The sequence below is a fragment of the Herpailurus yagouaroundi genome, unplaced genomic scaffold (genome assembly GCF_014898765.1).
Source record: "Herpailurus yagouaroundi ecotype Mexico unplaced genomic scaffold, PumYag 163, whole genome shotgun sequence".
NCBI classification, from domain to species: Eukaryota; Metazoa; Chordata; class Mammalia; order Carnivora; family Felidae; genus Herpailurus; species Herpailurus yagouaroundi.
The window spans coordinates 35,846,429-35,863,997 of NW_024412404.1; the positions used below are offsets into that span (position 1 = coordinate 35,846,429).

General features: G+C 40.3%; 1 protein-coding gene across 7 annotated transcripts in view; it reads left to right on the forward strand.

Moving 5' to 3' along the window:
* Positions 1 to 5,701, forward strand: part of CC2D2B (coiled-coil and C2 domain containing 2B) — a 94,338-nt gene extending 88,637 nt beyond the window's left edge. For 6 of the 7 annotated variants that reach the window (XM_040485989.1, XM_040485992.1, XM_040485991.1 and 3 more), the window contains 3 exons: positions 1,252 to 1,310; positions 2,951 to 3,128; positions 5,447 to 5,701. In XM_040485989.1, coding sequence (XP_040341923.1) covers positions 1,252 to 1,310; positions 2,951 to 3,128; positions 5,447 to 5,635 — 426 coding nt within the window. In that variant the 3' untranslated portion in view covers positions 5,636 to 5,701. Of the gene's footprint in view, positions 1 to 1,251; positions 1,311 to 1,373; positions 1,758 to 2,950; positions 3,129 to 5,446 lie in introns of those variants that run through there. The other variant, XM_040485993.1, reaches the window with a different exon arrangement.
* Positions 5,702 to 17,569: the final 11,868 nt, after the last annotated feature.

The following is a 17,569-nucleotide window of genomic DNA, read 5'->3' on the forward strand; positions in this document are numbered from 1 at the left end:
CTGGAGGAATCTGTTGTGGGGAAATTCCCTGTGCCTGGGACTGTTGTCTAATCTATCCATGGTGGCATCAGAACCCTGGCAGACTGCTGGGCCTTGCCCTGTGAGTTTCTAATTCAGCGGGTACCACATGGGGGCTGAGAATTTGTATCTCTAACAAGTTCCCAGGTGTGAGGTTGCTGGTCCAGGGGCCACACTTCTGGAACCACTGGCTTAGATCATCACCTGACAGACTGAATCTTCTCAATCACTCTTGAAATATTCTAGCCCCTAGAGGTCTGAAAACTGTTGCCCTCTTATTGCACAAGCCTCCTTCCGCCCATGTCCCTATCTCTACAGCTACCTCTATTTCTCAGTTCAGGAATGCTCAAAATAAAAATGCCCAAGCCCAGCCCCTCTGTCTTGTCCATGTGAGCCCTGCAGGGAGGGACATGCACACAAAGACCTGGCTCCTGCCAGCTGGAAGAAAAGGATATTCAACCAAAGAAGGAAGATAACAAACCATGTTAAAAGAGTAGTAGGGCGCCTGATTTGGTTCAGTCGGTTGCACGTCTGTGCACGTCAGTTGGCTCAGGTCATGATCCCAGGGTCATGGGATTGAGTCCTGTGTGGAGCTCTGTACTGAGTGTGGAGCCTGCTTGGGATTCTCTCTCTCTTTCTCTCTGCATCTGCCCCTCTCTCCTGCTCATGCCCTCTCTCTCTCTCTCTCTTTCAAAATTTTTTTCAAAAAATGAAAGAGTAGTAGTAATAATACCTGATTTTATTGAACGATATGTGCCAGGCTTTGCATATATTACTTTATATCAAAATCTTCACAAGACCCTAGGGAAGTAAGTACTATTATTGTCCCTCTCTTAAAGATGTGGTATCGGAGACTTGGAGAAGTTAAGTGACTTCACCAAGGCCACGGTTGATAAGTGGACGAGACTAGTGCAGGTGCCAAAGATTTTCTGGTATAACCAATAAGCATGTCAAATGTTTGTTTGAATAAATGAATGTGGCCAGCAGACCTGTCTTACCCAGGAAAAATACCTTGTAAATCCACTCCTCATCCCGCGCTCTGGTGAAGTAATACTAAAATCAAAGGAAACACTGTGATCTGTGTTTTACCTTTGTGCTTCTGTGGTGGAGTGCTTTTGCCACATGAAAGTGGTTTGGGTTCCCCTCATTATAATTAGCACTCCAGGGGTGACTGTGATGTCAAAGTGGTCTCCCTAGAATCTTTTATAACTTTCAGTTGTCTATGTGTTTCAGCCTGAGGAAATAATTTATTGTGAGACTAATAAAAGCATGATAGAAGATCTAAAGAACAGGTATGACCTTTATTTATATATTACGATTACTACGTTTTCTCCCTAATCTCTTGCTCCTTTCAGTTCTCCAACCCAGGCTCTCAAAATACCTATTAGATTCAGCAATAGAAGCAAGAGATGGAGGTTATGGTAAGTGTCTTCCACTGAGTCATTGACTTTTGGTCCGTGCATCAAAAAGCAGTCCCTCTGCCATTCCAGGACACTCCTTACAAAAGACCATCTAAGTTAAAAAGTGGTTGCCTCTGGAAAATATTGTAGGGCTACTGCTGGGAAGTTCTCAACACAGACACCTGTTGAAGTTATGGTAACAATAATGCAGTAACTAATACTTCTTGAAAGGAAATGAAGGTAAATGGCCCACCAGTTGGAGTATGGAAAAAACATCCAAGTTGGGTGGTAGAAACATCAATATTGTCCCTCATCGGCACTCCCCCCTTCCCCAAACACACACACGTCCCAAGGAGTTGTTCGGTCAAGCTGAACAAGTTTGTCAAAGTCACAAACTTTACAGCAGGGCTTGCTTCTACTCCAAATGTGTCAGAAGCTTCTAGATCTTATTGTCTCCAGTGACTCATGCTGACATAGCAGGCTGCCATATAAGCCCCTACCAACTAATCAAAACAAAACATAACAAATAATATTGCCACTCCCTTCTCTCACTGGTACACAACTCCCACCTCTTATTTCCTTCCTTCTTCCCCAGTTCTTAACAAAAAAAGGAAGCAATGCAGTAGAGAAATGATTCCAACTTCTGGTTTTCATCAGAATCACTTCTAGAACTATTTTAAAAAATAGATGCCAGGATCCCAGACCAGACCTGTTGAATCAATACCTGAAGGTGAAATATGTTGATAAAGCCCTACAAGTGGTTCTGATGCTTAGCCGCTTCTGGGACTCTGCAAACTCCAAAACTACTCAGTCACACTACAGACTCAGCCAGGAGGAAATTCCCAGTGGCTTTTTGTTTTTAAGCACACAGTGATTCTGTGTAAAGATGAGGCTCCTCAAGGGGGCCCCGTCAACCAACGTACACTGTCCCTGGAATAATCTACCAGCAGGCACTGTTCTAGGGGCTGAATACAAAGGCACAAATCTCTGCCTTTATGGAGTGTACATTCTAGCGGGGGAAACTGATCATCATACTTATCAGTCTGTGCCTCATTTCCTTCCAACCATGCTTGCTGTATTAACTAATCTAATAAATCCATCCCTGCTGACATCACCCAGACCAGATATCTGAACTTTCATAAATGCAGTTTCTTGGAAACACAATATTTTATGACAGAGGAGGGCCCTGGAGAATGGGGATGTCAGTCCAGTGATCAGACAGTAGACGTTGTCACATCACACCCAGTAGGCAGCTGTCTACACACAGGTAACCAGAAAAGAGATGTGCCTTTGAGATCCAACTGTTGGCTCTCCTGGGAAGCTTCTTGCTTTCCCAAGCCAAGCAAGTGCCTGCTTCTCCCCAACTTGATTAATGTGAATGATGGTAGATATCCTTAGCCATGAAGGTCTGGTTCATCCTAAATAAAATTTAAAAAAATATTCTTGCACTTGAGTAAAGTGACAACACTCTTATCATGTTTATTACATGAATTGTAATTTGTCATAAAATAACCTTTGCATTTTTACTTTAGGATTGAGAGGACTCTGAAATGTAAAATGATGGAATGGCGACCTAAACAGCCAACACGCTGGAATCGACAATGTACTTATATTTTGCAAAAAATCCTTCCTAAGCTAGAACTTGGCACTGGAAGCTTTGTTTTATCTGAAGAAGAGGGTGAATTTGAAAGACTACTCCAATTTTATTGGGTATGTGTATGATTTAGTGCATTAATGACATTTGTTGTATCTATGTTGTTAATTGCTAGGGAATAGTAATCTTCAATATCCCTGAAATGCTTTTTTATCTTGATCCTAGACAACAGATGATAAGGCATTAAAATACATTTATTTGTAGACAAAGCAATTTCAAATAGACTGAACAACTATTACCATGACCACACTGCATGACATTTTCTTGATATGTTTTATGTTATATAGCCACAAAGTTTGGAAAAAGAGATGAAAAAAAAAAGTAACCTGTAAATAAGAAATTGAAAAATGATCTCTGGATGGTAGCAATAGACTAGATTCTCTGTCCTTGGTTCTGGGCAAGAGGACTCCAGGCAAGCTTTGATACCTTTCACATGCAAAATACTCCCAAATTTCTGTATCCAGCCTGGTCTTCTTTCCTGACCTCCTTTCTTATATATTTGCCAACACATTTGTCATCATCTTGGTTGGTTAAAAGGTATCTCAAACTCAACAAGTTTATAAACAGACATGGTGGGCATTGGGTATATTGTTTTTCCCCTACCTACCACCAGCTCTTGACATCCTGTCACTGACTCTTCCCTGTGAATTGATCCAATGGGTTTTTGAAAGCCCCAGCCTCCCAAGAGTGAGATTCTTTCCCCCTACCATCTCGTAGACTACACATTTTCTAGGGAAACCCTCTGAGAGAAGAAAAGAAGGAATCTGGCTGGAGTTAAGTACTTAAGCTGTCAAAGAGGGATCTGTGGGTGCTATTTATTCATGAATAGGGAGGAAGTTGCTTTTATTTGCATTAAAAAAACAGAATTAGTGGTAAACAGATAAGCAAAGCAATATAAACCGAGGTTAATATAAGCCAAGGTTTAAAACGTGTACTTTCTTTGTAAAATTATCTACTTAGTAACACATAATCATAAACCTGAGCTTAATCTTGTGGTTTGGATTCAAACCCCGGTTCAACCATTTATCACTAGTTTTGACCAAGTTACCTAACTCCTTTATACTTTCCACCCCACTGGGCAAGATAAACAGGGATAAAAATAGTTAATCTGGTTTGTGGTTCTGGTGAGGATTAAATGAGCTGCTACTTACCACAGCACCCAGCACTTAGCAAGTGTTCAGCAGATGTTTATTATTATTTGTATTACATGTGACAGGCCTTGTGTTAGGCACTGGGGTTATGACAGTAAACAAGACAGATACAATCTTGTGCATTCACAGAAACTACAGGCTAATGAGACAGACCAGAAAACATGTAATTGCAGTCTAGTTTACGAAGTAAGTTAGGGAAGGACAGCATCCTATTGCAACCACATGGGAAGAACACATGAACAGATTTAAGGATCAAGAAAAGCCTCCTGAAGTAAGCAATCTAAGGCTTGAAAGAGGTTTCTGATTGTTATCTGCGTCTTATTAAATAGATAATTTTACATAGGACCATGTACCATAATCCTTTAATCCTGTCACACAGTTGTCACTTAATAAATATAAATTGAATCAGTGTTAAATAAATTCTTCCATAATGCTCACTTAAACACCTCATTTGTAGGACCAAGTAATATTCCCATTGGCAGTTTGCTATTCTAGAAAGGGTGCACGTATTTGGAGTGTTAAGTGTGAGGGCTGTGGTATCTGGCTTTGTTCCTCTCTCCCTGGAAAGTGGGAATTATAGTAGAACCTACCTCATAAAGTTATTTGAGGATTAAATATGTATGTGAAGCATTTAGTACTGTTCCTGGAACACGGTTGATGAAGTTTTGGGGGTGATAGTGGGGTCTGTGGGGTCCACAGGCAACGGCCAAGAAAGAATTCTTGAAGATGTCTTTGGTGCAAAAAGGTTATTTTTTAAAGCATGGGGACAGGACCGGTGGGCAGAAAGAGCTGCCCCAGGAGCAGGAGGAGAGACTGGTTATATACTCTGGAGTGGAGGAGGTAGAGTCCAGGGGAAGTTTCCAGTGAGATTTTCATATGCTAAAGAAGACTCATGAGATACTGGAGGCCTAGCTATTGTCAAGCTAAGGTTGTTTTTCCCTCTAGCAAAGCATTAACATTAAGATAGCAGGGAGTTCCTGGAGAAACATTTTACTCCGCCAGCCTCAATTGTTTGTCAATGGGCTGCAGGTTATGAGGAAATTTAATTCTATCTACCATTTTCTTCTGCCTTTGTTTCCCACATCAATTGTAAGCACCTAGAAAATAACATTACTTCGTGACTACCATTTTTTGAGGCTTCTGTAATATTTTTGCATACAATAATTCCTGACTGCCTACATGCCTGTAGCATGGGTTTACATGTTATTCTGTCTTTTGTCTAGGTCACAGGATTTCCTATGCAGATGCCATACACTGATGTGCAGTCAATTATTGACGCTGTGTATCAAACTGGAATTCACTCTTCTGAATTTCCCCAGACAGAATTTGCTCTAGCTGTATACATTCACCCATACCCAAACAACGTATTATCTGTGTGGGTCTATTTGGCTTCCTTAGCTCGACATGAGTGAAAAGGAAGAAGGAAAAAGGAAAAAAATATATATATAGGCCATGGGCCCCTCGCCCAAAGCAATCAAGACTTTTCCGGTACTTTTAGATTTTGCTACTTATCCTCAAATCCAGCCAAATGTGAGCCCGATTGTTGGTTCTCTTATAGAGTTAGGCACCATGGAGACCCACTCCCTGAACCTTTGAGAATGAGTCTAGATGACCTCCCGACCTCTTCAAGGAAAACACTTCAGTCAGTCTGGTGGCCTTCGGTCACTGTCTACAGTGGGTCTTATCATGGGAAAGAAGCAATTCTGGCCCCTACCTTTTAAGCCAGTATTACTCAAATCGTAGGCGTCACACCAGCTCAACTGAATCACCTGGAGACCATTGTTGAAAATGCAAATTCCCACATCCCCCTAAGACCTACTGAATGGGAACCTTTGGGAGTGGAGCTCCAGAACCCACATTATTTTAAACAAGCTCCCTAGATCATTCTGATGACCTGTTAAGAGTGAAAACCCCGCCTTATAGAATGTTGTCATTACCAAAGTGAGGCTGGTACTTTTGATGCGGGTTCTGATGCAGTTCCAGGTAGAAGATACTCAAGTACAAACTCCAGGTCATTGCCTCTCCGAAGATTATTTCACTGGTTAAGAGTAAAAGAAAAATCTGCCAGGTGGGGCTGAGGGCTGAGGTCAACTTCTGGGGCCTCCTAAAAGTTTTCACTTGGCATGCTACTGACTTGAAGTTCTTTCAGCTCCTGGTATCTGGAAGGGCTTCCCAAGAAGCTCTAACATGCTTTCCCGATTCTGTGAGAAAGGGAGAAAATGGTCTTACCAAATCTCAGGGCTCCTTTTCTCCTTAGTGAGGAGTCCGCCATTTTGCCTCTCGCACTTTTCTGCTGCTTCTTTCCCAGCAGTGACTCCAAGGAGGCCTGTCTAGATCCTAGGAGCCTTGAGAGAGAGTGGGCAGGGATCTAAGTCAGAAGCGCTGTATTTTCTTCTATTTGGTTGTTCTGTGCTTCACTGAGAAAAGTATTTATACAGTTTACTTAAATGTTGCATAATTACTTACTCTAAAAAAAAAAAAAAAAAAAAACCAAAGGTACAGATTTTCAAAGGTTGATGAAAGCTTTTTTTGTATGAGGTAAAAACAGGAGAAAGAAAATTCACCTCTCCCACAAGCTGGAGTTTCTTGGGTCACTCTCACAAGCAGAGATGCCCCCAAATACATCCCCAGGGACTCCTCAGTCTGAATTCTGTCCTGCAATGCACCTGCATGGGCTGGTGCCAGGGAAGACCTCATTTATGTGCAGTGATGTTAGTCTTGGACGAAACTTGTGACTACCTAAGTAAAATAGTAGAGATGTGGGTGAAGAGAACGCTTTTTCTCCAAGGTTAAAACCTAAGTGTGTGTATCCCCTAGCTGATCAGAATTTTTGTTCTTATTTGAATGTTCTGTGAAGTTTTGTTATTAGCAAGTCAACCATATTGATTGGGGTAGCAATAAATGATGTCTATGGAAAGACAATGTTGACAAAAAAATACTGAACTCACGCAGTTCATTTCTGTGGCACCTTCAATATTTACATAACTATTTTGTTAGTCATTTATGGTTTTCAAATTGATAGGCCACTTAAGAGTTAGGTAGAAAGTATTCATAGGCAAGCATAGAGAACCCTTCTGTATCATATGGTTTTTTTTGCAGGTGTATGGATTTCTCAACTAAAATTTTTTCCTAAAATTTTGAAACTGTGTAATGAACGATTTTTTCATTTGTCTATTTTAAAAATATATGATTTTATTTAAAAATTTTTATTTTAATTCCAGTTAGTTAACATACAGTACTTTATTATTAGTTTCAGGTGTACAATATAGTGATTCAACCCTTCCATATATCACCTGTTGCTCATCATGTCAAGTGCAGTCCTTAATCCCTATCACCTATTTAACCCGTTCCTGCACCCACCTCCCTTCTGCTAACCATCAGTTTGTTCACTATAGTTAAGAATCTGTTTCTTGGTTCGTCTCTCTCTCTCTCTCCACATTGCTCATTTGTTTTGTTTCTTAAATTCCACATATGAGTGAAATCATATGATATTTGTCTTTGTCTGACAGGCCTATTCCACTTGGCAATATACTGTCTAGCTCCATCCGTGTAGTTGCAAAGGGCAAGATTTCATTCTTTTTTTATGGCTGAATAATAAATATTCCATTGCATATATATACCATATCTTCTTTATCCATTCATCAATCAATGGAAACTTGAGCTGCTCTCGTATCATGCCCATTATAAGTAATGCTGCTATAAACATCAGGGTGCATGTATCCCTTTGAATTTGTATTTTTGTATTCTTTGGATAAATACCCAATAGTGTGGTTGCTGGATTGTACGGTAGTTTTTTGTTTTTAAATATTTATTTATTTTTGAGAGGGTGGGAGCAGAGAGGGAGACACAGAATCTGAAGCAGGCTCCAGGCTCTGAGCTGTCAGCCCAGAGCCCAACAAGGGACTCAAAACCACAAACTGCAAAATCATGACCTGACCCAAAGTTGGAGGTTTAACCAACTGAGCCACCCAGGCTCCCTGGGTAGTTCTATTTTTAACTTAAAAATACATGATTTTATTTTTTTATATTAAAAAAATTTTTTTAATGTTTATTTTTGAGAGAGACAGAGAGAGAGAGAGACAGTGTGAGTGGAGGAGAGGCAGGGAGAGAGGAAGACACAGACTCTGAAGCAGGCTTCAGACTCCGAGCTGTCAGCACAGAGCCCGATGAGGGGCTCGACCTCACAAACTGCAAGATCATGACTTGAGCGGAAGTCAGACACTTAACTGACTGAGCCGCCCAGGTGCCCTCAAAATACGTGATTTTAAATGTAACATAATTTTAAAGTTCTTTAAATCATTCCACAAATAATAATGGAGCCTCCATTATGTACCAGATACTTCAGTATGTGCTGGAGTACAGCAGTGAAAAGACAAAGTTCCTGCCCCTGTGAAGGTTACATTCTTACAGGGAAACAGACCATAAACAAATAAACAGTAAGTAAGTTATATAATTTCAGTGTGTACTGAGTGCTGTAAAGAAAGCAAGCAGGATGGCCTGATGGAGAAGGACTTCACTGGGGACGGAGGGTATAAGTAGAGTAGTCAAGGAAGTCCTCTCTAAAGAGACAACGTTACAGCCAAGATTTAGAAGATGATTTATCGACTAGAATTTCATTTGGTTGCATGGAACAGAAACCTAACCGCAGCCTCCTAACCAAATAGGGATTACTTTTTCACATAACTGCCAAGCCCAAAGGAGGAAGTCCAAGTCCATGCAGTGACTCTGTAATGTCACAGGTGTACTAGTCTTCATCCATCTTTTCGGCATCTCTATGGAGGCTTCTGTCCACTAGCTTAGTGGCTCTCAAACTTGCTTAAGACCCACCTGAACAGTAGTTGACAAAGATAGCTGGGCCCTACCCTCAGAATTTCTGATTCAGTGGGTCTGGGTTGGGGCCTGGTAATTTGTCATTATAACAAGTTTCCCAGGTGATGCTGAGACTGCTGATCTGAGGACCACACCTTGAGAACCTTTGCTTTAGCCTCACAACTATTTCCATGGCAAAAAAACGCAGAAGGAGAAGGGAAAGTTAAAGGATGCAGCTGGTGTAGCTCTTTTAAAATGCTTCCCAGGAGGCCATGCCTAGTAACTTCCACTTATATCCCAGTGACCAGAATTGTATCACTCCTAGTGATACAGTGGAAGCTGGGAGGTCAGATATTTTAATGAGATATTGCTGTCCCAATAAAATCAGTGTCCTGTTGGTGAGGAGGAAGGGGAGGGTGGCTTATTGGGTAGGCATTTGTGGAGAGGAAGCCAGTCATGCAAACCTATATCAAAAGTATATCAGGCAAAAAAAAAAAAAAAAAAAAAAAAAAAAAGCCTATCAGGCAGAGGAAACTGCAATTGCAAAGTCCTTGTGTCCAGAAAGAGACTTACATAAGGAGGGGACAGTAGAGGCACATAATGTTGGAGAGGTGGTCAAAGATCAGATCACAGAAGTCATGGTAAGGAATTCATATTGTATTTGAAGTACAATAGCAAATCATCAAAAGGTGTTAAGTAACTGAATAAAATATTTTTCTCTTTTATATTTGAGATTATTTCAAAAGTTATTTTTACAGATCTTCATTACAAGTGTATAAATGTGATCATATTTTTAAAATGCAGCCTTTTTTTTTTTTTTTGCTTAGATCCCTGTTCCACTGTTCTCCCCTCCCCTTTCCTCCATCCGCATTATTCACCCGGCTCACCTGCTTAGTAACAAAGTATGCATCCTTCCACTTACCATCATTCTCAAATACACATATGGACATATACCTGTGTATGTATATGTTCCTGTTTTATAAAAATGTGACCATATTCTGTATGCTTTTCTATATGTTGCTTTTCTCTTTCAAAAATAGTAGAAAAAGCTCCCAGTAAACAAATTCATTTTTCTCATTAAAGGATCCATAGCATTATTTTTTTTTATTAACTTGTTTTATTTTTTATTTTTTTTAATTCACATCCAAATTAGTTAGCATATAGTACAACAGTGATTTCAGGAGTAGATTCGTTAGTGTCCCTTACCCATTTAGCCCATCCCCCCTCCCACAACCCCTCCAGTAACCCTCTGTTTGTTCTCCACATTTTTGAGTCTCTTCTGTTTTGTCCCCCTCCCTGTTTTTATATTATTTTTGCTTCCCTTCCCTTATGTTCATCTGTTTTGTCTCTTAAAGTCCTCATATGAGTGAAGTCATATGATTTTTGTCTTTCTCTGACTGACTCATTTCGCTTAGAATAATACCCTCCAGTTCCATCCACTTGGATGCAAATGGCAAGATTTCATTCATTTTGATTGCCGAGTAATACTCCATTGTATATATATACTACTTCTTCTTTATCCATTCATCCATCAATGGACATTTGGGCTCTTTCCATACTTTGGGTACTGTTGATAGTGCTGCAATACACATTGGGGTGCATGTGCCCCTTCGAAAAAGCATACCTGTATTCCTTGGATAAATGCCTAGTGGTGCAATTGCTGGGTTGTAGGGTAGTTCTATTTTTAGTTATTTGAGGAACCTCCATACTGTTTTCCAGAGTGGCTGCACCAGTTTGCATTCCCACCAGCAGGGCAAAAGAGATCCTCTTTCTCCGCATCCTCGCCAACATCTGTTGTTGCCTGAGTTGTTAATGTTAGCCATTCTGACTGGTGTAAGGTGGTATCTCATTGTGGTTTTGATTTGTATTTCCCTGATGATGGGTGAGTGATGTTGAGCATTTTTTCAGGTGTCGGTTGGCCATCTGGATGTCTTCTTTGGAGAAGTGTCTATTCATGTCTTTTGCCCATTTCTTCACTGGATTATTTGTTTTTTGGGTGTTGAGTTTGATAAGTTCTGTATAGATTTTGGATACTAACTATTTATCTGATATGTCATTTGCAAATATCTTCTCCCATTCTGTCGGTTGCCTTTTAGTTTTACTGATTGTTTCCTTCGCTGTGCAGAGGCTTTTTATTTTGATGAGGTCCCAATAGTTCATTTTTGCTTTTGTTTCCGTTGCCTCCGGAGGAGACGTGTTGAGTAAGAAGTTGCTGCGGGCAAGGTCAAAGAGGTTGTTGCCTGCTTTCTCCTGGAGGATTTTGGTGGCTTCCTGTCTTACATTGAGGTCTTTCATCCATTTTGAGTTTATTTTTGTGTATGGTGCAGGTTCATTCTTCTGCCTATCACTGTCCAGTTTTCCCAGCACCACTTGCTGAAGAGATGGTCTTTATTCCATTGGATTTTGTCAAAGATTAATTGGCCATATGTTTGTGGGTCCAAAGGATCCATAGTATTCTAAAGTGTGGGCAGAACCACTACATACACGTAAGCAGTTTATGCACCACACAACTCATAATTTATGTGCAAGGACCTCTGGAGTTGTGTAGCATGTGGTGGCCTTGGTTGTGAATATATTTATTATGGTTTATTCAGTCATTCTTCTATTGATAATATCTTTTGATCCAGTTGGGCCCTTGCTGTTTTTGTCGTCTAATTCTGTCAGTTGCTGAAAGAGGTATATTGAAGTTGCCAACTGTAATTATGAGTTTGTCTCTTGTTTCTTTGAGTTCTGTCAGGTTTTGCTTCTCGTATTTTGAAGCTTTGTTTTTAGATGTACAAACTCATCTTTAGATGTATTTTGTCTCATGTTTATATAGCTAGTCCAGCTTTCTTTAGATTTGTGTTTACCTGGTGTGTGTGTGTGTGTGTGTGTGTGTGTGTACACATTTCATCTTTTTATTTTACTTTTTTATGTTTATTTATTTTTGAGACAGCACAAGCAGGGGAGAGGCAGAGAGAGAGAGGGAGACACAGAATCTGAAGCAGGCTCCAGGCTCTGAGCTGTTAGCACAGAGCCCAACACTGGGTTCAGACCCACAACGTGTGATGTCATGATCTGAGCTGAAGTCAGACACTTAACCAACTGAGCCACCCAGGTGCCCCTCATCTTTTTATTTTTAATGTACCTGTATAATTATATTTGGAGTGAGTTTTTTTACAGATAGCATACAGTGGTTTATTTTTTAAATACCTTCTGACAGTCTCTTTTTTTAATTGGCATAGACCATTACATTTAATGTCATTGTTTATGTTTGGATTTAGGTCTACCATTTTTCCTTTCTGTTTTTGTTCCACTGTTTTTCTTTTCTACTTTAGTAGGTTATTTGAACATTTCTTAGTATTTTATTTTAATGTATATGTTAATTTTTTTGCTGTATATTTTTTAAAGAGTTCTCTGGGGATTGTACTATACATACTTAACTTTGCACAGTCTACTTAAAAATCTGCTTCTACATTTTACTACTTTAAGTGCATTGTAGAACTATCCCCACCATATAGATTTCTTTACACTTCCTCCTTTATATATATGCCTATATACACACACATATATATAAAATGAGATTTATATGTTATGTGTATAGTTTTCATATATTTGTGTATTTATTTATATATTTTACATTTTATTTATTTTTGAGAGAGAGAGAGCACGCACAAGTCGGGGAGGGGCAGAGAGAGGGAGACACAGAATCCGAAGCACACTCCAGGCCGAGCTGTCAGCACAGAGCCTGGAACGAGGCTCCAACTCACAAATCGTGAGATCATGACCTGAGCTGAAGTCGGATGCTTAACCGACTGAGCCACCCAGGTGCCCCTATATTTGTGTATTTAAATAGAAAGGAAGGAAGGAAGGAAGGGAGGGAGGAAGGAAGGGAGGAAGGAAGAAAGATTTATTATAAAGAATTGACTTATGCAATTATGGAGACTGAAAAGTTCCAAGATCTACAGTCAGCAAGATATTGTGGAGCACAGGAGAAAAAAATGGTGTAAGTTCTAGTCTGAAAGCCAGCAGGTTCGAGACCCACAAAACTCCAGTGTTTCAGTTTGTCTGAAGGCCAAAAAAAGGCCGATGTGCCAGCTCAAAGCATTAAGGCAGAAGGAATTCTCTCTCTCACTCACAGGAGGGTCAGCCTTTGTGTTTTATTCAGAACTTTAGTTGATTAAATGGGGGCCACCCACATAGGAATGTATGATATTGTGATATAATAAACATGCATTTGGTCTTTGTCCCAAGTTCATGATAAAAGACCTTCTAAAACCCTTGGAATTTCTTGAATGATAGGGATAAGAAGAGTATCTTCTAATATTTATAAGAAGCTCTTTCAAGCATACCTGAGTTTATACTAATGATGTGACTCTTGGTGGACCCCTAGATAGCTTCTGGATGGAGGCTGGAACCAACCATGTGATTAGGGGGTTGGAACTATCAGCCCTATTCCCTGACCTCCACGGAAGGAAGAGGGGCTAGAGATCGAGGTAATCGCCAATGGTCAATGGTTTGATCAATCATGCCTACATAATGCAACCTTCATAAAAGCCCTAAACAACGGGGTTCAGAGAGTTTCTGGGATGATGAACACACTGAGATGCTGGGAGGGCAGCATGCACAGAGCAGGTATAGAAGCTCCAACCCCTTGCCCGTACGTTACCCTACTCTATGTCCTCCTCCATAGTGTATCATTTATAATAAACCTGTAAAAGTAAAGTCATTTCCTGAGTCCTGTGAGCTGTCCTAAAAAATTATCAAACCTGAAGAGGGAGTCACGGAACTCTTCATTTATACCCAATCAGTCAGAAGTCTGAAAGCCGCAGAACTTGCAATTCATGTCTAAAGTGGGGACAGTCTTCTGGTACTGAGCGTTTGTAGGATATGGCACTACTCCAGGTAGACAGTGTCAGAACTGAATTGAATTGTAGGACACCCAATTTGTGTCTAGAGGGTTGGCAAGTGGGTTAGTGTAAGGTTGTGAATAAAAACATTTTTATTCAAACAGGAGGGCAATATGCTTTACCCAGTCTACTGATTCAGATGTGCATCTCATCCAAAAATACCCTCACAGACACATTCAGAATAATGTTTGTTCAAATGTCTGGGCAAGTTGACACATAAAATTTAACTGTCACAACCATCTTACCTGGAAATGGAACATTGCCATATAGCATTTTCAAATTTGGAATACCTCCTTGTTGATTAGAGATTATAAATGTCTACATATTCTGTGCCCTACTTTTAAAAATAGCCTTGACAACTCTCTTTAACATTCTGCATTATGCTAAAACAGTTTGGAAACGTAGTCAAGGAACTCTTCCATGCCATGTTTATAACAGGTGTGATTTACCTTTTTATGACCACTCCAACTGCTAGGGGGTGAATACTTTAGAGGATAGAACTAGTGGTAATACAACTCGCTGAGAAACTATCGTACAAGTCCAAGTAAGAGATGATGGTACCTTGGGCTAGGATGTCGAGAATGGACACAAATAAGCTGTACTGACTTGAACAGCTCCTCCCTTCAAAAAAAATTTTTGTCTGTCCAGAAACTCAGAATGTAATCTTATTTGGAAATAGAGTCTTTACAGATATAATTAGTTAAGACGAGGTCATACTGGATTAGGGTGGGCCCTAAATCCAATGATTACTATCCTTTCAAGAGGAGAGGACACAGACACAGAGGAGAGGGTGCTGTGAAGAGGAAGGCAGAGATTGGAATCCTATAAGCCAGGGAACACCAAGGTTTGCCAGGAGCCACCATAAGCTAGGAAGAGGCAAGGAAGGATTCTTCCCTAGAGCCTTCAGAGGAGCATACTGACAACTTTATTTGAGACTTCTGGCTTCCAGAACAATGAGAGAATGAACTTTTGTTGTTTTGAGCCACTCGGTTTGTGATAATTTGTTATGGCAGCCCAAGGAAACTAATATAGTAGTAGACCAACCCAAGACATATTTTGGGGGTAACCAACAGAACTGCAGTTATGAAACATACTTCTGAAGTATCAGAACAAGCAAAGAACAAAGTGTAAGACTTTTACTGGAAATAATTCATTCAACTTCAAGTTAAATGTAGTAGACTGAACACAATTTACTCTACTCCCTCTCAAGTGGACCACACAAGTGAATAAAAGCTAAGAAACTAGAAAGTAGATAGATGCATGATAACCAATTTACCAGACCACAGGAAGCTGAAAATGAAATGCCTATAGATTCAGGGATGTTGGGACTTTTCAAAGTCAACAAAGAACCTCAGAAAACTCAGGACCTGCGACACTTTAAAGATGGAGGTAAGGGTAGAGATACGAGGTGAGTTAAAAATAGCAGGCTCAGTTAAAAGTCTTTAAAAGGAATGGCTATACCAAAATATCCCCTTCCTCATCCTTTGTAGCCAGGCAACTCTACTTACCAACACTAGAAGTCTGAAAGCTTATCTTCTAGAGGTTGAACTGTGGGGAAGGAGAGGGGGTTCTACTGAGAACAGAGAGATCGTGTGAAAGTGTGTTCACTGTATGGTGAAGACAGCCTTCCAGGCTGCTTCTCCATGTAGCCTCCAATCCCCTTGGCAGAAATGAGAGGGCTAGAAGGCATTAACTAGAGCATGAATTCAAAATTGTGAGGGGAAGTGATTTCCGGGTTAGAATTTCATATCTAGTCAAACAACCAAGGATGAGGGGAGAGTAAGGATACTTTCAGATATACCAGGTCTCAAAGATTTGCCTCCCAGACACCCTTTCTCAGAAAGCTGTTGGGATATGTAAGTCAAAGAAAAGAAAGACACGTGATCCTGGGAATAGGAATCTAACCCAGGATAGGCAGCCATCAGCTCTAGAGAGAATCCATCAATATTGGAGCTAGAGTGTCATCATTAGATGGATCCAGGGGAATCAATCAAAAGTGGAAAGATAAAACCAATAGATTATCTGATAGGCTTGACTGTTTCGAAAGCTGAATGGAGACATTTTACAGAGCTATTGGAGGATGTAGCAAACTTAAGACACAGACTTGAAGAAAGCAAAGAAAAAGCATCTAGGAAAACAAAAAGGAAAGTATGATTATAGGAGACCATGTGGCTGCACAGTGAACAATGTGTAGTCATGACAATGAAAACAACTGAAAATGGATGTAACCAAAAATGTGTTAAAATTATATATTGGGGAGATGAAGGAAGGGGGAAATGTGTGTGTGAAAGGTAATACAGAGCATCTAATTTTTCATTAGCCAGGACAGTATACAAATGTATTTTAAAATGACAAATTGAAATCATAATATAAGCATGCCATTTTTAAAGATGATAGCAAACACCGTGAGAAATAGCTAAAAGAGATCAAAGTGGTTACCTTTTGGAGTAGGACTTGGGAGTGGGGAGGGAGTGCTACAGGGAATGGTTGCTCTCCATTATATGCCTCTTAGAAATATTGGACTTCTTAATTGGTGTACATACACGAATTGCCAGGATACATTTTCAATTTAAAACCTTTCAAACTGGGACACCTGGGCGGCTCAGCCGGTTAAGTGTCCAACTTCGACTCAGGTCATGATCTCACGGTTCATGAGTTCGAGCCCTGTGTTGGGCTCTGTGCTGACAGCCCAGAGCCTGGAGCCTGCTTCAGATTCTGTCTTCCTCTCTTTCTGCCCCTTCCCCACTCGTGCTCGCTCTCTCTCTCTCTCTCTCTCAAAAATAAACAAAAAAATAAAACCTTTAAAACTGGACAATGATCAGAGCTTTATAAAGAGTGTTGGGCCTCTTTCCTTACAGAAGACTGTCACATGTGTGTAGCAAGAACAAAGAACCTAAAATGTTAAAGTCAGAAGCAATCTCAGTCATCGTCTAGTTCACTATATTTATTTTTGAGAGAGGAAGAGAGAGAGAGAGAGAAAGGGAGAGAGAGATAGGGGGACAGAGGATCCGAGTGGGCTCCACACTGACAGCAGAGAGCCCGATGTAGGGCTAGAACTCAGGAACTGTGAGATCACCACCTGAGCCGAAGTCAGACATTCAACATACAGAGCCACCCAGGAACCTGTTTTAAACATTTTTTTAAGTTTATGTATTTTTGAGAGAGAGAGAAGTTCACTTTATAGATAGGAACATGAGTCTCAGAGGAGACAAATTACCAGCACTCCACTAGGGAGCAATAAATCAAGAACCAGGAACCAGAGCCCAAGTCTTAGGGCGTCCAGTCCTTTGTGTCAGTGGAATCCAATGGAGCCACTGAAAGGAATCCTGGATGTTCTATTACTGAATGTTCACCAGAATATATTGTGTGACAAAGCTAGGTAGGTACACAACAGAGGGCATAAAGTGTGATGATGTGTGCACAAAATGGAGCATGCATTATGTATATGCATGGTTAGAAGTACTTGGCTATTTCTGGAAGGGTACAAAACAAAATAGAGTTAATGTTGCCTCTAGGAAGAACTGAGATTAGGGGAGAGAGGGAGATTTGCTAGTCCCTCCATACAGTCTTCTGTTTGAATGTTTTACCTTTTGCATGCATCCATTTAAAAAAAAATTAAACAATTTAACATCAGTGGCCTTTTACTGC